The sequence below is a fragment of the Melospiza melodia genome, chromosome 2 (genome assembly GCF_035770615.1).
Source record: "Melospiza melodia melodia isolate bMelMel2 chromosome 2, bMelMel2.pri, whole genome shotgun sequence".
NCBI classification, from domain to species: Eukaryota; Metazoa; Chordata; class Aves; order Passeriformes; family Passerellidae; genus Melospiza; species Melospiza melodia.
Genome location: NC_086195.1, coordinates 329,604 through 352,197, shown reverse-complemented (window position 1 = coordinate 352,197; position 22,594 = coordinate 329,604). Strand labels below are relative to the sequence as shown.

The following is a 22,594-nucleotide window of genomic DNA, read 5'->3' as shown; positions in this document are numbered from 1 at the left end:
TGATCCCTGTGCTCCCACTGCCCCCCTAACAGGGTGTGGATGGACCCCAGTGCCCCTCTGCACCTGTGACATCCCAAGAAGACCCAAACCAGACACTGCCCCTGCTCCTCCCTGTGTGAGGCCAGGGGCAGAGCCGAGCCGGGCTGGTGGAATGGGTTTATTAATTAATGATTTAGTACAACACAGACCCTCGTTACGCCACATGCATTGGGGACCCTGGGGGGGGCGTGACCCACCGTGGGGGCAGCGGTGGGGGCAGGACCCCCGACCCGACACCCGGGGTAACTCCGTGCCCCGGAGCGTCAGGTCCGCGCTCCCGCCCCCGGCGCTGCCTCGCCAGCCAATGCCCCCCCTGCCCTCGCCCCGCTCAGGGGGTCTGCGCCCCTCCCCGCCGCGGTTTGAGGGTCCCCAGGAGGGTCTGCACCCCCCGGCGCACGGAGGAGCCCACCCGTCGCGCCACCGAGTCGGCCGGGGGCGCGGGCAGGCAGGAGCTGGAGGCCTGCGGCCGCGCATCCAGGCACTTCTGGTAGCGGAGCTGCGGGCAGGGAGCGGGGGAGCGCCGTCAGCCGGGGCCGGGGGCGGCCCGGGGGCTCAGCGGGGCCGGGGGGACGCAGGGGCGGCACTCACCACGCAGGCGGCCTGCAGCGCCTCGCTGAGCCCCGCGGCGTTGGGCTCGCACCACACCATGTGGCAGCGGAAGGTGCCGGGCGCGCTGGCCATGATGAAGGCGAAGGCGCGGACGTCGCGCCCCACGCCCATGAAGGACAGGAAGCGCACGCGGCACTCGCACAGCACCGCCTCTGTCTGGGGACACGGGCACACCGCGGTGGCAGCGGGCCTGGGGACGCCCCCGGCGCGGGGACAGGGCCCGCAGGGCACGCGGGGCGTCACCCAGGGAGGGGGGGACCCTGGGGCTGCGAGGGGACCCCGAGGCCCCGCATGGGGATGGGGTGGGACGGGGACACGGTGGGAGGAGCCATGGTGGCACCCAACCCATCCCCGGTACGAGGACGGGTCTCTGCAGCCCCTCTGACACATGACAGGGTCACTCAGACCCCCGAACAGGGTCACCAGTGAGGGTGGGGGTCAACACATCTCCCCAGAGCGAGCGGGGTCACCACAGCCCCCCCAGGCCAGGGTGGTGGTCCGAGGTGGGGATGGATGCCCCTGGGGATGGTGATGGTGAGGTGGGGGTGCCAGGGCAGGGGTGGAGGGGGCACGCACCTGGCGGTGAGCAATGGTGAGGGTGGCGGGGGCCACACTGACCACCACGGGGGTGGGCGCAGGGGGCTCCCCCGAGGCAGGGGCCAGCGCCGCCTCCAGCGCCGCGTTGATCACATCCATGCCTGGGGGCACACGGAGGCTCAGGGCAGCCCTGGGCGTGCCCTCGCCCCACAGCTGCTGGGTGTGGGCCAGAGGAGCCCCCCGAGACTCCCCCCTTCCCCTTGAGCCCCCCACTCACCCACTGGCTTGGCCACGGGGACACAGCCCAGGTAACACACCGGGAAGCGCTGCACCACCTCGCTCTTGGGGGCCGGGAACTCCACTGTGGGGAGGCACTGTCAGACACCCCCCGAGCCCCCAAAACACCCCAGAGCCCCAGCATCCCTGCAGAGCCCCCCCCAGGCTCAGGGCTCACCCAGCACCCCCCAAGAGCTCTCGGATGCTGGGCACTGCAGTGTGGGGATGGCACACCTCCCCAGAGCCCCAAGAGCACCCCCAGAGCACCCCCAGAACTCCCACACCCCCAATGCACTGCCCTGCTCCTGGGGGCTGGGAGCCCTGCTGTGGGGGGGACACTGCCAGACACCCCCAACCCTCCCTAAAGGCCGCCCTCCCTCCCCCCCTCCCACTGCCCTCCCGCAGTGAATGCACCCTCCAGACCCACGAGGCCCCTCCCTGCACTCGCCCTGTCCCCTTGCAGGATTCCCCTTCCCGGTTACCCCCAGCTCTCTCCCAGTGCCCCCCAAACCCGTACCCTGCAGGGGGGGCTCCCCCAGCCGGGGGGGCTCTGTCCCCAGGCCGTTGCCTGCTGCCCGGGCACTTCGCCGCTCCGCCGTCAGCTGGGGACAGATGTGACACCACAGTGACCCCCAGGTCACCCAGATGTCGCACACGGGCACCCCCAGACCTGCTGGCTGCCACACCCTGGGCACCCCTGGCCCCGGTGCCCTGTGGCAGGTCTGTGGGGACACTGGGGTGGGCAGGGGTCACCCCTGGGGGCCGGCTGGAGGGGCCTGAGGTCTCACCTGAGTGCAGATGTGCAGGCTAGGGCAAGTCCTGGAGGGGTTCTGGGGGTCTCACCTGGGCACAGATGTGGTGCAGACCAAGGAAGGGGAATCTGGGGTGGGTTACCTGGGCCTGGGGGGCTCCTGAGGGTGTCTCACCTGGGCCCAGACCTGGTGCAGGCCAGGTGGGGGTTCTCAGGGGCTTTGTGGGGGTCTCATCTAGGCAGAGACGCAGCTCAGGCCAAGGTGGCAGTTTGAGGGGAAGCCCAGCAGAGGGTTGGGGGGGTTTACCTGGACACAGAACCAGTCCCAGCCAGAGTGGGGGTCCCAGGTGAGGTTTAGGGGGGGTCTCACCTGAGCGCAGACCCGGTGCAGACCATGGGGGGCAGTGCTGGGGGGCTCTGGGGTCTCACCTGAGCGCAGACCCGGTGCAGACCATGGGGGGCAGTGCTGGGGGGCTCTGGGGTCTCACCTGAGCGCAGACCCGGTGCAGACCATGGGGGGCAGTGCTGGGGGGCTCTGGGGTCTCACCTGAGCGCAGACCCGGTGCAGACCATGGGGGGCAGTGCTGGGGGGCTCTGGGGTCTCACCTGAGCGCAGACCCGGTGCAGCCCGGCGGCGATGGCGCTGGCAGACCCCTCGCAGCGGAACACGTGGCACTTCAGCACCTGCGTCAGGGGGTCCCGGGCCACGTACGCAAAGTCCCTGGGGGAGGGGGGCACGCTCAGGACCACCCCGGTGCCCTCCCCACCCAGTCCGAGCCGGGACTGGGGGCACTGGGGGCACTGGGGGTCTGGGGGCGGGTTGCAGCCATACCTCTCCCTGTGTCCCCGGCAGCACAGCGGGACAGAGCAGGGTTAGGGGGTGCTGGGGGGCACGGGGCCCCTTCAGCCCCAGGACCCACCCCACAGCCCCGAGGGGCAGATCTGATCGTGCCCCACACCCTTCTCTGCTGGGGGGCTCAGTGTTGGGACCCCATGGCCCCCCCTGCCCAACCCATGGGACCACATTGGCACGTGGGCCCTCCCAGCCCGGTGCACAGGCGACCCTCACAGCCCCACGGCCCCTCCACACCCCGATGCCCCCATAGACGGCATTCCAGAGCCCCCGCCCCACACTGGGTAGCACCTCCAGGCCCCGTGGGGGTCCCACACACCCAGATCCCCCATCCCTGCTCCCCACGTGCACAGGATCCCCAGCCCTGGGTACCCCGCGGAGCCCAGAGCCCCCTGTGTGCCCTCCCCGAGTGCACACACACACACACACGGTGTGCCCTCCCCAGCAGTGCACACACACACACACACACGGTGCCCCCCGTGCCCGGCCCCACCTGCTGCCGTGCCGCCCCACGCCCCAGACGCGGATGGTGCCCACGGGCTGCGCGTGCAGCAGCGCCCGGTCCTGCGGGTCCACCAGCTTGAGCGTGCGCTCCTCCAGCACCAGCAGCGCCCGCGCCTGGGCACGGCATGGCACCGTCAGGGGGGCACCTCCCGCGGGGGACAGGGGGCAGCACAGAGGGAGCGGGACAGACACAGGGGCACAGGGGGTCTGGGGGTGTTCACCTCCCCCAGGGGGGCAGCACAGGGTGTGGGATGGGTACAAAGGGCACAGAGGGTCTGGGGGTGTTCACCTCCCCCAGGTGCCAGGGGGCAGCACAGGGTGTGGGATGGGTCTGGGGGCACAGGGGTCACTCAGCTCCCCCAGGGGGGCAGCACAGGGTGTGGGGCAACAGGGGCTCAGTGGGGCTTCTGCTGCCCCCATTGCCGGGGGTGCAGTGGGGAAAGTGTGGGACGGGTGTGGGGGCACAGGGGTCACTCACCTCCCCCCAGGTGCCGGGGGAGCAGCACAGAGGGAGTGGGATGGGTGTGGGATGGACACAGGGGGTTGGGGGTCACTCAGCTCCCCCGGGGGGGCAGCACAGGGTGTGGGATGGACGCAGGGGCTCTGGGCTCACTCACCTCCCCCCAGGCGCCGGGCGGGCCCTGGCGGGGCCCCGAGAGCTGCCGGATGCAGGCGCTGACGGCGCTGCTGCTGCGGCCGGGCCCCAGCTCCTCCTCCCGCAGCTGCACCCAGCCCAGGGAGCGCACCGGGAGGCCCTGGGGCAGCGGGAGCGGCGCTCAGGGGGTGTGCGGGGCAGGGATGCTGAGGGGCCGGGGGCCGGGGCACGGTGCGGGGCAGCCTCAGCTCCGCAGCAGCAACCCGGCCCCACCTGCACCGCCCCGGGGCAGGGCGGGGCGCACAGGGCGTGGCCCAGGCCCCTCCCCTGCAGGTGACACCTGGGGCACCCCCGGGGCAGCGCTGGGCCCCAGCCCCCAGCGGGCAGTGGGGAAGGGTCAGCAGAGGGGCCCTACCTTGGAGTCCAGCACATCCTCCTCGCCCAGGGCCATGCTGCAAGGGAAGGGTGGGGGCGTCACCGACTGCACCCGGACACCCTGGGGCCTCTGCGCCCCCAAACCCTGCCCTGAGAGCCCGATCCCCTCTGGGATCCCCACATCCCACACCTGGGTCACTGCACCCTGAGTACCTCAGACTTTCCCTCCCGAACCCCTGCACTGAGATCCTGGGCAGGCATCCAATGGATGAATCCAATTCATCCTGAGACCCCATTTCCCTGCCCCACGCCTGGGTCCCTGCCCCACAGCCCCCATTTCACACCCTCTCTCGCTGTCACCCAGTGTCCCACACCCCCACAGGGCCCAGGCACAGCCCTGCCCCTGTGTGCCCCCATCCCTGTGCCCCCGGCGCACCCCTCTCCTGGCGATCCTGGTGACAGCATCTCCAGGTCTGACACTCCTGGCTCCTCATCTTCCTCTTCCTCCTCCTCCTCTTCCTCCTCAGCCGTGGGCTCCTAGGGGCAAGGGGGCTCTGTGGGGTTGGGGGGGCACTGACCCCCCCACCCTTTCCCATCCACTAGCCCCTCTCACCTTCCACAAGTCTCCATTACTGAAGGTCTCAGCTGGGGCAAAGCTCGTCCAGGAGAGCTGCGGGGGGCTGGGTCAGGGTGCTGCGTAGGGCAGCCCCCCAGTGCCCCACGGTTCCCCCCAGTCACCCCACAGCACAGTGTGGGAGCCCCATGGTAACCCCAAGAGCAAACCTATGCCCAGACCAGGGGCGCCCTGAGCCCCCCACAGCCGCCCCACCATCATCCCCCGGGCACCCTGTGCCCTACAGCCACCCCCACGGCCCCACAAGGGCTGCCCTAGAGCCACTCCCAGCCCAAGGCCAGCCCTCGGTCCCCACTCACGGTGGGCCCCTCGGTGGGGGTGCTGCCGTCGGAAGGGGTCTCGTGGGGCGCGCCGGGGGGCTCCCACTGGGTGGTGCCGGTGGGGACGTGCCAGTAGTAGGTGCCCGAGGTGTCCTGCACCCGCAGCCAGCCGGGGGGCAGGTCCCCGTGTGCCCCCGCGCCGCACGGCCACAGCGACTCTGTGGGGCAGGGGCAGAGGGCTCAGCCCGGCCCCCACAGGGACATGGGGACAAAGGGGGGCATGGAACCACTGTGGGCTGGGGACACAGGACAGTGCCCAGGGCTGGGGGACCGGGTCGGCACCCGGGGGGCTGCGAGGGCAGCAGCGGGCACACACAGCCAGGGCCCAGGGAGATGTGGAGCTGACAGGAGCACGGGGCATGGCAGGAAGGAGCAGGGGCAGCCAGAGAGTGTGGGCAGCCTCCATGGGGCAGCTGTGGGGCAGCGAGAGCTCACCGTGGGGCTCCGCGGGGCAGCCACAGGTCACGGGGGCTCCGGCGGTGCCCACCTGGCTCATCGGGGGAGCTGCCGGGGCTGCCCTGGCTCAGCGTGGCCCAGCTCGAGTCCTCGTCGCTGCCGGGGCCGGGCCCCCCGAAGAGGCGGCTGGCGCTGCGCCCCGGCGGCTCCCGCAGGCCCCGCTCCGTGCCCAGGGCCGGCGGGGACGCCCCGGGCCCGTCCTCCTCCTCCTCGTCCTCCTCCTCCTCGTCATCCTCCTCCTCCTCCTCCGAGGCGCCGATCAGCAGGGCCCGCGGGTCGCGGGCGGCGTTGCGGGCATTGCGGGCGCGGAGCCCCGGCTCCAGCGCCCCGGGGGAGTCCCCGTGCGGCCCGGGGGAGCGCCCCGGCCCCGGGCCCGGCTCGAGCTCGTTGCGGTTCTGGTCCTGGCCGGCCTTGGCCCAGCCGGCGCCGGGCAGCTCCTCGGCCGGGGCGCCGCCGGGGCCGGTGCGGGGCTCGGGGCCCGCGGGCAGCCCCAGGCTCAGCCCCGGGCACCGGTTGTCGTTGGCCAGGTCGCTGCGCTTGCTCAGGGCCCCCGACATGGCGCGGGGACGCGGGGGGCGGCGGGACCCCCGGCGCGGCGGGGGCCCGGCCCGGCCCGGCCGCGGCTGCCGGTGCTGGGGACGGCGGGCGGGGGGGTCCTACAGCCCCCGGGGCGCCTCCGCGTCCATCGGGCCTGTGGGGAGCGCGGGTAGCACCGGGACCCCGGCACGGACGCTCCGCGGCCCCGGCTCCTCCCAAGGACTCGGCATCCCCCCGCAGCCCCCTCCCGGCCCGGGCAGCCTTCCCCGGCACCGGCATCCACATCCCCGCATCTCCGCATCCCGGGGCGCCGGCATCCACATCGCCGCATCCCGGAACCCGGGACCCCCGGCACCGGCATCCCCTTGGCCCCGCATCCCGCCCGGCCCCGGCTCCCCCCGCCGTCCCCTCCGCGCCCGCAGCCCCCGGGGTGACCCCGCCGTGCCCCGGCCCGGGGTCCCTCCGCATCCGCCCCGCGGGCCCGCCAGGGGGATCCCACCGGGACCCGCACCCGCGGCCCCCTCCGCTGCCCCGGCCCGGCCCCGGGGGTGTGCGCGGGGCCCGGCCCCCGGCCCCACCCGTGCCCAGCGAGCGGGGCCGCCCGTGCTCCCTCCCCCGTTCTGTGCCCGCTGCCGGTACCTGCGGCGGCTCCGCTGCCGGGGGTCGCGGGGGAGGGTGGGGGGCTCGGGGCCGCGTCACTTCCGCTTCCGGCCGGCGGGGGGACAGCGCCGCCTCCGGTACCGGCACCGGCACCCTCCGGGACCGCCGGCACCTCCCCGGGCCCTCCCCGGTACCGGCACCGGTACCGGCACCGGCCGGGACCGCCGGCACCTCCCCGGGCCCGCCCCGGTACCGGCACCAGCCGGGACCTCCGGCATCTCCCCGGGCCCTGCCCGGCACGCACCACCGGAGACCCCCGAGTACCCGCCGGGAGCGGGCGCCCCAGGCCTTGCCGGCGGCGGGCAGCGGGACCTGGGCGGAACGGGGGACCTTTCCCCCGGTGATACTCCCAGGCCGGTGACCCCGACACTGCCCGTGCCCGCCCCGCTGTTGCGGTGCCACGGACGCGTTGGGCCCAGCTGAGCCCCCCGTTACCCCTAGCGGATCCCCCAAGGCACCGGCACCGCCGGTTCCCGCCCCGCTGCCCCCGCAGCGGCACCGGGACGGGCCCGGGGCAGCGCCGGGACTCGGTGCGCTGCTGTGCCCCCGGAGCCCCCAACCCCGGCTGCACCGGGAGGGTCCCGGCTCTTAGCAGCCCCGGAGAGGCGGCACCGGGGGCTCCGGCCGGGGGCAGCGACGGTGACACGGGGTGTGGGGACCGGTCTGGTCCCGTACACGATCGCAGCCACTCCGTTTGACGAGACCTCCAAGGCTGAGTCGCGCCTGTGACTGTTCCCCACCTTGTCCCCAGCCCAGAGCCCTGAGTGCCACCAGCTGTACCCTGGACATGGGATGGGCACTCCAGACCTCCCTGGGCAGCCCCTTCCAGCATGGGGAGCCCTTTCCATGGAGAAATTCCTCCTGGTGTCCGACCTGAACCTCCCCAAGCACGGCTTGTGGCCGTTTCCTCCTGTCCTGTCACTTGTTTCCTGGGAAGGGCCCCTGAGCCTCCTTTGCTCCAGCCTCAGCCCCTTCCAGCTCCCTCAGGGATTCTGCAGCCCCTTCCAGCTCCTCAGGGATTCTGCAGCCCCTTCCAGCTCCCTCAGGGATTCTGCAGCCCCTTCCAGCTCCTCAGGGATTCTGCAGCCCCTTCCAGCTCCTCAGGGATTCTGCAGCCCTTTCCAGCTCCTCAGGGATTCTGCAGCCCCTTCCAGCTCCTCAGGGATTCTGCAGCCCCTTCCAGCTCCTCAGGGATTCTGCAGCCCCTTCCAGCTCCCTCAGGGATTCTGCAGCCCCTTCCAGCTCCTCAGGGATTCTGCAGCCCCTTCCCAGCTCCGTTCCCTGCCCTGGACACGCTCCAGCCCCTCCAGGTCTCTCTGCAGAGCCAGAACTGGGCACAGCCCTCGAGGAATTGTCCCTGGGGGACAATCCCTGCCCTGGGGGACAATCCCTGCCCTGGGCTGTGCCCACACTGGGACTGGCACAGCCCAGGTGCCATCAGCCCCTTGCCCACTTGGGCACACCTGGGCTCACATCCAGCCCCTGTGCCTGGCACCCCCAGGGCCGTTTGCAGCCCCCTGCCCCTCTGCCCAGCCTGGGGTGTCACAGGAGTTTTGGTGACCCGAGCAGAAGCCCCAGCACTTGCCCTTGTTGACCCCCACACTGCTGGCCTTGGCTCATTAGTCCAGCCTGGCCAGACCCCTCGGGGGCCCTTCCTGCCCTCGGCAGAGCCACATCCCAACCAGCCGTGTGTGGCCCACGGGCTCACTGAGCACACACTCCAGGCTCCATCCAGGTCACTGACGGCTCTGGGACAGCCCTGGCCAGCCCCGAGCCCTGGGGAGCCCAGCAGTGCCTGGCCCAGCCCTGGGGAGCCCAGAACCGAGCCCTGGGGAGCCCAGAACTGAGGCCTGGGGAGCCCCAGCAGTGCCTGACCCAGCACCGAGCCCTGGGGAGCCCCAGCAGTGCCTGGCCCAGCCCTGGGGAGCCCAGAACTGAGCCCTGGGGAGCCCAGCAGTGCCTGGCCCCAGGTGTGGCCCCATTCCCCCCCTCCCTGGGCCCGGCCCTCAGCCAGGCTCTCCCAACAAGGAGCACCTGTCCCAGCCAGGCTGCAGGTGCTCCATGGGATGCCAGGGAGATGGAGATGGTGCCAAGGGCTTTGCTGAGCTCCAGGCAGGCACACCCACACCTGTCCCACAGGTCACCCTGTCCCAGCAGGACCTGCCTTTCCCAGCCCCGGCTGGATCTGATCCCCTGGCTGCCCTGCCCATGCTGTGGGACCCGCAGGTGATCTCTTCTAGGGCCTTCCCAGCATCAGGACCAGGCACAGGCCTGGACTTCCCTGGATCCTCCCTCCAGCCCTGCTTGGGAACAGGGTCACGGACACCTCTGGGGCCTGGGACCCCCAGGGCTGGTGGGGGACGATGAGCAGGGTCTGGTGAGCTCTGCTGCCATCCAGGATCCCCCAGGGATGGCCAGAGCTGGTGAGGACTGGGCAGAGCAGGGCTGTGACCCCTCCACAGCCCCTGCGGTATCACTGGGGGTCCACTGGCCCCGGGACCTGCCGGGTCTGAGCGGCTCAGCAGGTCACTGACCACTTTCTCCTGGGTACATGGACCAGTACGGACCAGCTCCTACTCCTAGCACAGACCAGTCTGACCCAGTATAGCCCAGACTGACCCAGTACGAGTACAGAGCAGTCCAACCCAAGCCCTGCTGCCTGCACAGACCAGTCTGACCCTGTCCCCACTCCAGCCCAGTGTGTCCCTGTCCCTGCAGATGGGTCAGTGCTGGCAGAACGCCCAGGCCGGGCACTGAGCCTGGTGCCTCTGAGCTCCAGGCACGGCTCCTGTCCCTGCTGGCCACTGCAGCTGGGGGCCCACAGAGGCTGCAGGGCAGGGTGTGTGAAGGACAGCCGGGGCTAGGGGCAGCACGGGCCGGGCTACTTCCAGAATACTTTATTTTGTACATACAGTTTTGTCAGCGTGCGGCAGCTGCCCCACAGCCCCTGGAGCCCCCCAGAGCTGTGGAGCAGCAGTGCAGTGGGGCAGCAGGCACACACAGTCACCCCACAGCTGGGGAGGGGAGCTGGGAGCTGGGGGGCAGCCCTCAAGGGGCGTGGGGCTCTTCTCTGGCCACCCCCAGCCCCCCACAAGCCCTTCCAGCGGCTCCCCCTGCCCCTCACTCCCCCCACGCCTCGGGACCCTGTCAGCAGGGGCAGCGGGATGCTGGCCCTGCCGTGGGTGAGGGGCCAGACCGCGACCCCCAGGCAGCCCCCACCCCACGGGACCCATCCTCACCCCCCCAGGCCCGGCTGCCCCCTGGGATAAAGTGCACATGAAGCCAGGATGGCGCTTGGGGGGCAGGCGAGGCCGCGGGGCGGCCGTGCCCCCGGTGCAGCTGCAGGCTCCTGCCGCCGTGCCCGGTGCCCGGTGCCGTGCCCGTCACTGCAGGTAGCGATAGGCCTTGAAGCAGTGGTTGCCCGAGTCAGCCACGACCACGTGGCCGTCGGAGGTGAGGGCCAGCCCCTGCGGGCCGTACAGCGGGTCGGCCGCCGTGTTGATGTAGGACAGGAACGAGCCCGCGCTGTCAAACACCTGCGGGAGTGCACAGCGCTGTGCCCCAGGGCCCGGGACAGCCAGCCCAGGGACCCCCAATGGCCCCACGGCCCGGGGACCCCCAGCCCAGGGACCCCCAATGGCCCCAGGGCCCGGGGACAGCCAGCCCAGGGACCCCCAATGGCCCCACGGCCCGGGGACCCCCAGCCCAGGGACCCCCAATGGCCCCACGGCCCGGGGACCCCCAGCCCTGAGAGCCCCCAGCCCTGCAGGACGCACTCCCTGTGGGGGCACGGGGTCAAGATCCCCCCTGGGTCTATTCCAGTTAGCCCAAGACCCTCCCAGTTGCTCCCAGGTGCGCCCAGATCCCTTCTCAGTCCATCCCAGTTGCTCTTGGTGCAAAACTCTTCCCAGTTCCTCCCAGGTGCCCCGAGGCCCCCATGGAGCATTCCCAGCTGACCAGGGACCCTCCTCTGTTGCTCCCAGCTGCCTGACCCCTCCGAGCTGACCGCAGCCCCTGCACAGACTCTGCCCACTGACCCAAGATCCTCTCCAGCCACTCTCACTCAAACCCAGCTGTGCCTGCCTCCCTGCAGGTGCCCCTGGCACACACGTGGGATGGGGAGGGGGCAGGGCTGAGCCCCTTGGGCTGCGCTGGAGGATGTGTGCAGGTACGGGTGTGCAGGTGTGCAGGTACAGGTGTCTATGCGGGCACAGGTGTGCAGGTACAGGTGTCAGATGCAAGTGTCAGTGCAGGCGCAGGTATGCAGGTGCAGGCACAGGTGTCTGTGCAGGCACAGGTGTCTGTCTGTCTGTGTGGGCATGGGTGTCTGTGCAGGTACAGGTGTGCAAGCACAGGTGTCTGTGCAGGCACAGGTGTCGGTGTGTCCATACAGGCACAGGTGTCAGTGTGTCTGTGCCAGCACAGGTGTCGGTGTGTCCGTGCGGGCACAGGTGTGTGCGTGTCTGTGCCAGCACAGGTGTCCATGTAGGCACAGGTGTCGGTGTGTCTGTGCCGGCACAGCTGTTGGTGTGTCCGTGTAGGCACAGCTGTCCGTGTGTCCGTGCAGGCACAGGTGTCAATGTGTCTATGCCAGCACAGGTGTCGGTGTGTCCGTGCGGGCACAGGTGTCCGTGTGTCCGTGCCGGCACAGGTGTCCGTGTGTCCGTACAGGCACAGGTGTCCGTGTGTCTGTACCGGCACAGCTGTCCGTGTGTCCGTGCAGGCACAGCTGTCCGTGTGTCCGTGCCGGCACAGCTGTCCGTGTGTCCGTGCGGGCACAGCTGTCCGTGTGTCCGTGCCGGCACAGCTGTCCGTGTGTCCGTGCTGGCACAGGTGTCAGTGTGTCTGTGCCGGCACAGCTGTCCGTGTGTCCGTGCGGGCACAGCTGTCCGTGTGTCCGTGCGGGCACAGGCGTCGGTGTGTCCGTGCAGGCACAGCTGTCCGTGTGTCCGTGCTGGCACAGCTGTCCGTGTGTCCGTGCGGGCACAGCTGTCCGTGTGTCCGTGCGGGCACAGGTGTCAGTGTGTCTGTGCGGGCACAGCTGTCCGTGTGTCTGTGCGGGCACAGCTGTCGGTGTGTCTGTGCCGGCACAGCTGTCCGTGTGTCCGTGCGGGCACAGCTGTCCGTGTGTCCGTGCGGGCACAGGTGTCGGTGTGTCTGTGCGGGCACAGCTGTTGGTGTGTCTATGCCGGCACAGCTGTCCGTGTGTCCGTGCGGGCACAGCTGTCGGTGTGTCTATGCCGGCACAGCTGTCCGTGTGTCTGTGCGGGCACAGCTGTCCGTGTGTCCGTGCGGGCACAGCTGTCCGTGTGTCTATGCCGGCACAGGTGTCAGTGTGTCCGTGTAGGCACAGCTGTCCGTGTGTCCGTGCGGGCACAGCTGTCCGTGTGTCCGTGCGGGCACAGGTGTCGGTGTGTCCGTGCGGGCACAGCTGTCGGTGTGTCTGTGCCGGCACAGCTGTCCGTGTGTCTGTGCGGGCACAGCTGTCCGTGTGTCCGTGCGGGCACAGCTGTCCGTGTGTCCGTGCGGGCGCAGGGCGGTACCTGGATGCGGCTGTTGCCCCAGTCAGCCACGATGATGTTGCCGTTGCTGTCCACGGCCACGCCCGTGGGCGCGTTGAACTGCCCGTTGCCCTCGCCGTGCGAGCCGAACTTGAACAGGAACTCACCCTCGGCGTTGTACACCTGGGGGGCATGGGGGGTCACTGCAGCCCCCAGAGCACAGGGGGGTCACTGCAGCCCCCAGCCCACCCTCAGAGCACCAGGGGCTCTCAGCACCTGCCTGTGCCTGTGCTCACCTTCACAGAGTGGTTGTGGAAGTCGGTCACCACGATCTCATTCTTGTTATTGACAGCCACAAAATGGGGTCCTGAGGAGACAAAGGGGACTCAGCCCGAGAGGGGCACGGGAATCATCCCCAGGACTGGGGGACTCAGCCCTGAGGGGAATGGCGGGGTTCAGCCCTGGCCCCATGGCAGGACCAGGATGGAGCCAGAGCCCTGAGGTACGGACAGAGCCCAGAACTCAGAGCCCCCAGGATGAAGCCACTGCCAGAACCTGAGGCCAGGGCCCTGGCCCAGAATTGAACCCAGAACCCAGACCCACAATCTGTATCCAGAACCAAACCCAGTCCCCCAGTCTAGGACACACAGCTCAGAACCCAGACCCAAACCCAGAACCTGGAACCTCATCCCAGCCTGGGAACCAGAACCAAACCCTGAACTCAGAGCCTGGGATCTCAGTCCTGAACCAGAACCCAGAGATAGAACCTAGAACTGGGTCAGAGCCCAGAACATGGTGCTGGACCTAGAACCAGATTCTGGCTCCCTGTCCAGCCCCAGAACTCAAACCAGAGCTCAGAACAAGTCCTGAGCCCAGAACCTGAACCCACAGCCCAGAGCTGGATCCAGAAAGCCAGCCTAGAACTGCAGCCTGGAGCTGTGCCCCAGCCTCAGGCCGTTCTTGGGCTCCCAGTGCCACCAGCTGTCCCAGCAAGGCGGGGCACACGCGGTGCTGCCTGCCCTGGGCTCCCAGCTGGGCTGCCAGGGCAGGTACCTGCGAACTGGCGCTCGGCGGTGCCGCGGGAGCCGAACCGTGCCACCAGCTTGCCATTGGGCTGGAAGATGAAGACGCAGCAAGCCTTGTTGTCCACCACGATGATGTGCCCGTTTTTGTCCACAGCGACGCCCTTGGGGCCCATCAGCCGCCCTGCGCCCAGCTTCGTCTGGGGGGGACAGGCAGTGAGGCTGGGACTGCCACGGACCCCCGCCCACGGCTCCCCCCAGAGCCCTGCAGGCTCACCTTGAACTTGCCCTCAGGTGAGAACACACTGACCCAGCGGTTGTCGTAGTCGGCCACAATGATGTCACCGTTGGTGTCCACTGAAACCCCCGTGGGGCGCTGGAGCTGCCCCGGGGAACGGCCCCGCACCCCGAAACGCAGCCGGAACTGCCCCTCGTTACTGAACACCTGCGAGGGCAGCACGGTCAGGGAGCCAGGGGAGCACCCCGCACCCCGAAACGCAGCTGGAACGGCCCCTCACTGAACACACCGAACATCTGCAACGGCAGCAGGCTCAGGGAGCCAGGGGAACGGCCCTGCACCCCAAAACGCAGCTGGAACCGCCCCCCATTGGAGAACCACTGTGGGGGCCAGGGGAGAGCAGGGGGAGTCAGTGGGGGTCCTGGGACACTTCGGGGATCCTGGAGGGGACTGTACGTGCACGCATTGGTTACTGCTGATGGGGTCAGTGGGGATCCAGGGTTACCCGGGGGGGTCAGTGGGGGTCCCAGGGGTCCATACCTGCATGCACTGGTTGCTGCTGTCGGGGTCAGTGGGGGTCAACAAGAGTCAGTGGGGGTCCTGGGGGGGTTTGGAGGTCCCAAGGGTGTCCGTACCTGCACGCACTGGTTGTTGCTGTCGGCCACAACGATGCGGCCAGCGCTGGACGTGGAGATCCCCTGCAGGTTGGTGAACTCGCCCTTCTCCCGGCCACGGCTGCCTGCAGGCACCAGTCAGGGGGCACACGGGGCCCCAGGACACCACTCACCACCCCAGGGAGCCACGAGGAGCCCAGGGAGACCCCACCGTCCTGGGGAGCCCCCCATCATCCCCAGACACCCCCTGCCCCGCTCACCGACGCGAAAGATGAGCTCGTCCTCGATGGGGTTCTCCTTGCGCTTGGCGCTGCCGTACATGCTGGCGGGGCGGCGCAGGGCCTTCTGCCGCACGTGCCCCCCGCCCGGGGACTTGACGCGGCGCTTGGCCTCCTCGGGGGACGGGGGCACGTCGCTGGGGCGCAGGGCACGCGCGCGGAACGGGGAGCCGCGCACGGGCTGCCCGTACAGCAGGATGGACAGCACGAAGTCGCCCTCGCTGCGCGGCGTGTACACCAGCTCGTAGGTGCCGTTGCGGTTGTCCTGCACCTCGGCCTCGGCCGCGGCGCCGTCGGGGCCCGTCACGGCGAAGCGAAGGCGGGCGCCGCCGCTGCGCACCAGCGCCCCGTCCTTGTCCTTGGTGGTGACGCTGAGCGAGCAGGGCTGCCCCACCACGGCCTGGCGCAGCCCCTCGCCCGTGGCCACCGTGGTGTGCGCCGTGGCGCTGGTGGTCAGCAGCGCGCCCAGGTTCTGGATGGAGCGGCGCAGCCCCTCGGGCTCGGCGTGGAACTCGAGCTGCGCGTTCTCGTGCGGGTGCTCGGGGAAGGGCCGCGCCGCCAGCTCCCGCAGCCGCTCGCCCATCTGCTTCTGCACCAGCAGCACCTCCGTGGCCGAGCCGTGGTGCAGCGCCTGCTCCGTGAACGCGCAGCTGCTCAGGATGCTCTCCTGGCCCTGCCGCAGCACCTCCAGCTGCGCCTCCAGCACCTGCGCGACCAGGACACCACCTGTGGCACCGGTGGGACCCCAGGGCAGCACCCACACCCGAACCACAGGACATCATCACCTGTGGCACCAGGGGGACCCCAGGGCAGCACCCACATCCAAACCACAGGACATCATCACCTGTGGCACCAGTGGGACCCCAGTGCCAGCACCCACATCCAAACCACTGGACATCATCACCTGTGGCACCCGCTGGGACCCCAGTGCTAACACCCACACTTGAGCCACATCCTGGCCCTGCTGCAGCACCTCCAGTTGCCCCTCCGTGCATCCTGTGAGGATGGCATGTCTCTGTGATCCGTGTGGGACCCCCACACCCAACAGCCCTAACCAATGCTCTGCCAGCTCCCCCATCTGCACCCCAGCCATGGCCACAAGCCCAGTGCTGGTGCTGCACTGGGACCCCAGCTGTTGCACCAGCTGGGCCACGGGCAGAGGGGCACAGCTGGGGTACCCACACACCCCCAGGAAGGGCTGGTGAAGGGCACAGAGCCCCAGGTGTGTTACCTGCTGCTTGGCAGCACAGGTGGCCTCCAGGTCGCGCAGCAGCACCTCCCGCCGCTGCCGCAGCGCTGCCTCCAGCTCCTCGAAGCTGCTCCCGATCTCGGCCTCGGCCTCAGCCCGGCGCTGCCCCAGCTGCCGGCTGATCTCGGCCACCAGCCCCACAGCTGCCGCCAGCTGCGGGAGCCTGCGGAGACACGGGCACCCCCTCAAGTGCCAAACCCCCACCTGCCCCGCCTGAACCCTGCAGCCCCCACAGCACCCTCACCCAGCTGTGGCATTCTGCAGAGGGTGGACACGGGCACTCCCTGAACCCTCAAACCCCACAGCACCCACGACGCCCTCAGCCACCGTGTGCGGGTGGCATCGAGCTGGCACTGATGGCAGTGGCAGTGGGGCCCTGGGGACCCCCAGCCCCCCTTGCCCGTACCTGGCGCGCACAGCGTCGAGCTGGTGCTGCAGGGCTGCCTTGTGCTGCTCCAGCACGTCGCGCAGCGGCACGGTGCGGTGGTCCCGGTGCTCCCGCCGCTCGCCCTCCGTGCACTCGCGGCACATGGCCGTCTCGCAGGGCTCGCAGTAGAACTCCATCACCTGCCACACCTGCGCTCAGCCCAAGGAGCCTGCAGCCCGCCCCAAACCCCCTCTGAGCCCACACAGCCTCTCCCAGACTCGCGGGACCACCGCAGCCTCCCCAGACCCTCTGTGGACCCTTTCTCCAAGGCCTGCAGCGCCCCCAGCCCCCCTGACCCTCACAGCCCTCCTTGGCCTTCCCCAGATCCCAGCCCTCCTAAAGCCTCTCCAGCTCCCGCAGGTCCCCAGTGCCCCTGAGTCACATCAGCCCTCGGGACCCCCCAGCCCCCCAGGTCCCTGCAGCCCCCCATGAACACCCTGAGCCCCAGCACAGCCCCCGGGCAGCCCCCGGCCCCACCTTTCCCTCGTGGTTGGGGCAGCAGAGCGGCTGCCCAGTGGCGGCGCCCAGGGGCGGCAGGGGCGCAGGGGGGGCCCCGCGGGGGTCGGGGTCCCGCTGCAGCACCTCCATCAGGTTGGTGATGAAGAAGTTGTTGGGCAGCGCCGGGACCCCCCGCTCGGGCAGGATGGAGGTCTGGCGGCACACGGGGCACGACAGGGACAGGCTCTGGGCCGGAATGTAGTTCTGCAGACACCTGGGGTCACAGGGGTCAGGGGTCACGGGGGCACTGGGGTCAGGGGTCACACGGGGCATGGCAGGGACAGGCTGGGAAGGGACAGCAGTGGGGGCACAGGGGGCTCGTGGGTCCAGATACAGGGACAACAGGGGGACCGGTGAGGGGATGGATGGGGGGACAGGGCCCGCTGGGCTGGGGGATGGGGGATGGCTCTGGGGGCAGAACAGGGGGGTGAGGGGACAGACGGATGCACAGGGACACAGGGGAACAGACGGGCAGGTTGATGGGGGACAGAACAGTGAACGTGCCACCTAGGGCTGGGAGCAGGTACAGAGTGGGATGGACAGATGAACACAGGGGTCAGGGTGCAGGACAAGGGCACGTGGATAGGCCTGGGGACAGAGGGATGGACAGGGGGGCGGCACACACTGACAGTGGGACAGGAGCAGCAGGATGGACAGACAGGGCAATGAGGAACACAGGGAGAGGGGGCAGCAGACAGACCCAAGGGCTGGGGTGCAGGCAGAGAGCAGGGGGAGAGATGGACACACGGACATGGGGGCTGTGTGGTGGAACACCAGGGGGTGAGGACAGGGTGGGAGGGACAGACAAACCAGGGGACAGATGGACAAGATGGCAGGGCTGCAGTGTCACACTGGGGTGCAGGAGGAGGGCAGACGGACAGTCACATGGGGGGCCTGCACAGTGTCACACGAGGATGGGAGACACAGATGGACAGACAGACAGGAGGGCTGTGCGGTGTCACACCAGGTGGGGGAGAGGCAGGGGAGCGGGCAGTCGGACAGATGGACAGGATGGACAAGGGGTAGCAGTGCCAGTGCCCCTGGGGAGATGGATGGATGGATGGATGGATGGATGGATGGATGGATGGATGGATGGATGGATGGAGCAGGACCAGAGGGCTCTGGGAGCACAGAGAGAGGGGGCCATCAGCAACAAGGCCCCCCCACTTGGGTAGCCAGCCATTGTTCCCCCAGCTCCCACAGTCGGGAGGCTCAGGGGCTCTGCAGCCCTCCCAGAGAAGTGGGGTGTGGAGGGCAGGGGGTCCCAGCCCCACCGTGAGCCACGGGATGCAGGGGGGGCCCAGCCCAGCCCCCACCTCTGGGGACACAGGAGGCCTGACCCTGAGGGTTTAGGGGCTGCAGTGGGGCACACCGGGGCTGCAGCAAGGCAGAGGGGGCTGGGGGCACTGGGGCAGAGGGGTGGCTGCTGGAGGGGCAGAGCAGCTGGGGGCGCAGCGGGGCAGTAAGGACATGGGGTGCATTTGGAGGGCGGCAGTGCCGGGCTGCAGTCAGGGCTCTGGGGGGTGCAGGGGGCCCAGGGCACAGTGGGGATGTGCTGGGGATGGATGCTGGCAGGGCGCAGAGGGCACGGGAGGGCTGCAGGGGGGCTCAGAGACACGGTGGGGATGGAGAGTGGGGGTGCAGTGGGGTGCAGGAAGGAAGTGTAATGAGGGGTCCCCCCTCTCGCAGAAGGTTTGCAGGTAGGGATTGGGCTCAGGAGGGGTTCAGGGGGGGCTCGGGTGGGTTCGGGAGGTCGCACCTCTCGCAGAAGGTGTGCAGGCAGGGCAGCACCTTGGGGTTGCAGTAGCGGTCGAGGCAGATGCTGCAGATCAGGAACTGCTGGTCAATCTGCCGCACCACCGGGCTGGCGGGCTCGTGGCGGGCCATGGTGGCTCCTCAGCCTGGCAGGCACAGCACGGTGAGGGGCACGCACCCCGCAGCGCCCGCGGCCGCTGCCAGCCCCAGACCAGGGCATCACGCAGCCCCCACGGGCTCGCGGTGGGTCACGGCAGACCCTCCGCCTGACGACGGGGGAATTTAAATGCTGGGGAGGCCCTGCACGGCGCCCTGCAGCCCAGCACTGAACCACAGTGCCTCACAGCCCCCTGCCCACCCCACAGCCCCACAGAGGGCCATCAGGGACACTCAGCCCACGGCATGAGGGCTCGGCTCCCCGGGGCACCCACAGCCCCCGCCCCAAGGCATCCCGCAGTCCCCGGCCCCACGGAGACCTTGTGGGGCACACACGGGACCCCTCCGGCCCCACCGCACCCACGGCCCCCACAGCCTCACACAGCACCGCGTCCCGGCACTGCCCTGCCCTCCTGCCCCGCGGAACGCACTGACCCACAGCCCCTCTCCTTGGCCCCGTGGCACCGTCCATGGTGAGGAATGGCCGCAGGGCACCCACAGCACCCACAGCAGCCGCCCTCCCGCCCCACGGGCACACCCCACCGCCGCCGCCGCCGCCGCCGCCGCCTCCTGCGCCCCCGGCACCGAGCCCAGCCCCGGCCCCGTGGGACACCCCTCAGCCCCCGTGTTCCGGCGCCGCACTGACCCCACAGCCCCGTGCCCCCCGCCCCGGCCCCGGCCCCGGCCCCGCTCACGGCGCTGCGGCGGCTCCGCGCTCCAGGCCGCGGCCCCGCCCCGGCCGCCATTGTGCGGCACCGCCCCCCCCGCGGCACCGGGGCACGGCGGGCCCGGGGGTCGCACGGCCCGGGGGGCCCGGGGGGCGCTGCCCGCGGCCATCAGCCCCCCGCCCCTCACAGCGCTGCCCGCGGTGTGCCCCCTCACCCGGTGCCCGGTGCCGGTGCCCGGTGCCGGTGCCGCCCCGCTCACCCCGCACTCACCCCCCCCGCAGCCCCCTCCTCGCTCCCGCGCGCGCCGCGGGACCCCACGGCGCATCCTCGGCCCCGGCCCGGGATGCGACAGGGAGGCGGCCGGGCCGGGCCGCACCAACCGCGCTCCGCGGGGGGAGGCGGAACGCGCCACCGCCTCCCCGTGCCTCGGAGCCCGCCCCGAGGACGCCCCGCTCGCGGTGCCGGGGCGCCGCCGCAGGACGCGGTGCCGCCCCCGGCTGGGGGGCTCGTGGGGAGGGGGCGGTGGGAAAGTGTGCGCAGTGACTCCTCGGCCCCCCCTCCGGCGGCAGTGGTCTCGCCTGGGCTGTGGCTCTGCAGCTGGGGGGGGGCTCCGCGCATCCAGGGGTACCCGGCTGTTGCCACGGCAACCACATCCCGACCCCGAGTCTGGGGGGGCTGACCCCAAAGTGGAGCGGGAGCAGGGCCGGGGAACGGTGGGGGCACACACCGGCGGGTGGGGGCGCGGCGCGGCGGGGCACCGAGCGCGGGGTGGCGGGCGGATAAACTGGGCAGGAGGAAGAATGTAAAAGGGGGAATAAAGGGAAGGTCAAGGCGAACAGGTGGGTACAAAGGGCGGCGAGGGGGATGCACAGGTAAAAACGGGGGTAACACAGGGATTATAGAGGGGTGGTATAAAGGAGGTATAGGCCGGGTACAAAGGGGTTTTTAAAGGGGGGGTATAGGACTAAAATCAGAGCCCAGCAGGCCCGCCCCAGCCCCTCAGTTTTTATGGAGCCCACGCTTCTTCCCACCTGCCACCTGCCACAGCTCCTCCTCCACGTGGGACCCCCTCATCGCAGTCCCTCCCTCAGCTGGTGCCCCCCCACCCGTTCAAGACGTGGCATCGAGCCCACGTGCTGCAGCTTCCCGGGAATTCCAGCAGACCCCGGCCGCCTCCTTTGGGTGAGGCAGATGGGGCCTCCTGGACAGGGCATCCTGGCAGAGCTGGAGCCCCAGGGGTGCAGAGGAGGTGCCCCCATCCCCGGGTAGGTCACTGCTGGAGGGGGCCATGGGGGGATGATGGCCACAGGGACAGGAAGGTGCTGACCTGGCCCAGCACATTTGAGGACCCATCAGGGAGACCCACCAGCTCCAGGATGGAGCCAGAGCTCTGCCATGAACCAGCCCCCCAATAAATCTGTCCCAATCCACATGGGGACCCCAACATGATCTCCTGACCCTCCACCTTGTCCTCAGTGTCTGGAAGGTTCCGCAGCCAGGCCAGACGTGGTTGTGCAGCCATCACAGTGCCCCAGGAGCAGGGACGATGATGATGGTGATGGGGGTGATGGGGGTGATGGGGGTGACCTGCCTTGGAACACGGGAGCCACCCCCAGGACCCCCCATCCCCAGCAGGCACCCCCAGAAGCAGCAGGGTGGGCTAAGGCTCTGCGTGTCCCTGAGCACCAGCAGGACGGCGGGCATCAGCTGCTGGGACACCTGCAGCACTGTGGGATCAGTGCTGGGACACCTGCAGCACCTGGGATCAGTGCTGGGACACCTGCAGCACCCTGGGATCAGTGCTGGGACACCTGCAGCACCCTGGGATCAGTGCTGGGACACCTGCAGCACCCTGGGATCAGTGCTGGGACACCTGCAGCACCCTGGGATCAGTGCTGGGACACCTGCAGCACCCTGGGATCAGTGCTGGGACACCTGCAGCACTGGGGGATCAGTGCTGGGACACCTGCAGCACCTGGGATCAGTGCTGGGACACCTGCAGCACTGGGGGATCAGTGCTGGGACACCTGCAGCACCATGGGGATCAGTGCTGGGACACCTGCAGCACCTGGAATCAGTGCTGGGACACCTGCAGCACTGTGGGGATCAATGCTGGGACACCTGCAGCACCATGGGGATCAGTGCTGGGACACCTGCAGCACCCTGGGATCAGTGCTGGGACACCTGCAGCACCATGGGGATCAGTGCTGGGACACCTGCAGCACCCTGGGATCAGTGCTGGGACACCTGCAGCACCTGGGATCAGTGCTGGGACACCTGCAGCACCCTGGGATCAGTGCTGGGACACCTGCAGCACTGTGGGATCAGTGCTGGGACACCTGCAGCACCTGGGATCAGTGCTGGGACATCTGCAGCACCGTGGGATCAGTGCTGGGACATCTGCAGCACCGTGGGATCAGTGCTGGGACACCTGCAGCACTGTGGGGATCAGTGCTGGGACACCTGCAGCACCTGGGATCAGTGCTGGGACATCTGCAGCACTGTGGGGATCAGTGCTGGGACACCTGCAGCACCTGGGATCAGTGCTGGGACACCTGCAGCACCTGGGATCAGTGCTGGGACACCTGCAGCACTGTGGGGATCAGTGCTGGGACACCTGCAGCACCTGGGATCAGTGCTGGGACACCTGCAGCACCTGGGATCAGTGCTGGGACACCTGCAGCACTGTGGGATCAGTGCTGGGACACCTGCAGCACCTGGGATCAGTGCTGGGACACCTGCAGCACCCTGGGATCAGTGCTGGGACACCTGCAGCACTGTGGGATCAGTGCTGGGACACCTGCAGCACCTGGAATCAGTGCTGGGACACCTGCAGCACTGTGGGATCAATGCTGGGACACCTGCAGCACTGTGGGATCAGTGCTGGGACACCTGCAGCACCGGGGGATCAGCACGGGCTCCCCTCCACCAAGGACCTCCACCTGCACCTCCAGCGGCTCCTGCTCCCCACAGAGACCCCCGCTCTTCCCCAGCACCCCCAGGGCCCAGTGGGTGGGCCTGGGGGCACAGAGCCCTCATCCC

The 22,594-nt window shown here is 69.7% G+C and overlaps 2 protein-coding genes across 4 annotated transcripts; both read right to left on the bottom strand.

The window, feature by feature from the left end:
• Positions 1-144: 144 nt before the first annotated feature.
• APBB1 (amyloid beta precursor protein binding family B member 1) lies at positions 145-6,835 on the bottom strand. Its single transcript, XM_063179879.1, is given in 14 exon segments — positions 145-535; positions 628-804; positions 1,225-1,346; positions 1,463-1,546; positions 1,979-2,063; positions 2,819-2,933; positions 3,559-3,683; positions 4,187-4,324; positions 4,580-4,616; positions 4,976-5,076; positions 5,153-5,209; positions 5,473-5,651; positions 5,981-6,550; positions 6,553-6,835. Coding segments are annotated over 14 exon segments (2,223 nt in total). The 5' UTR covers positions 6,818-6,835; the 3' UTR covers positions 145-367.
• A 3,193-nt stretch (positions 6,836-10,028) lies between these two features.
• Positions 10,029-19,911, bottom strand: TRIM3 (tripartite motif containing 3). Of its 3 annotated transcripts, none has more exons than XM_063179850.1 (12): positions 19,823-19,911; positions 18,733-18,874; positions 16,953-17,187; positions 16,455-16,615; positions 16,031-16,211; positions 14,782-15,505; positions 14,543-14,646; positions 13,947-14,114; positions 13,701-13,869; positions 12,944-13,014; positions 12,690-12,830; positions 10,029-10,682 (listed from the first exon to the last, which is right to left on the bottom strand). In XM_063179850.1, exons 2-12 carry the CDS (start codon positions 18,858-18,860, stop codon positions 10,530-10,532), a joined length of 2,235 nt encoding a protein of 744 aa, XP_063035920.1. In that variant the 5' UTR covers positions 18,861-18,874; positions 19,823-19,911; the 3' UTR covers positions 10,029-10,529. The 3 variants fall into 3 exon arrangements, with proteins under 3 accessions (XP_063035920.1, XP_063035938.1, XP_063035928.1); XM_063179868.1 differs by lacking the exon at positions 19,823-19,911 and adding an exon at positions 19,767-19,787; XM_063179858.1 differs by lacking the exon at positions 19,823-19,911 and adding an exon at positions 19,580-19,601.
• Between the last annotated feature and the right edge of the window lie 2,683 nt (positions 19,912-22,594).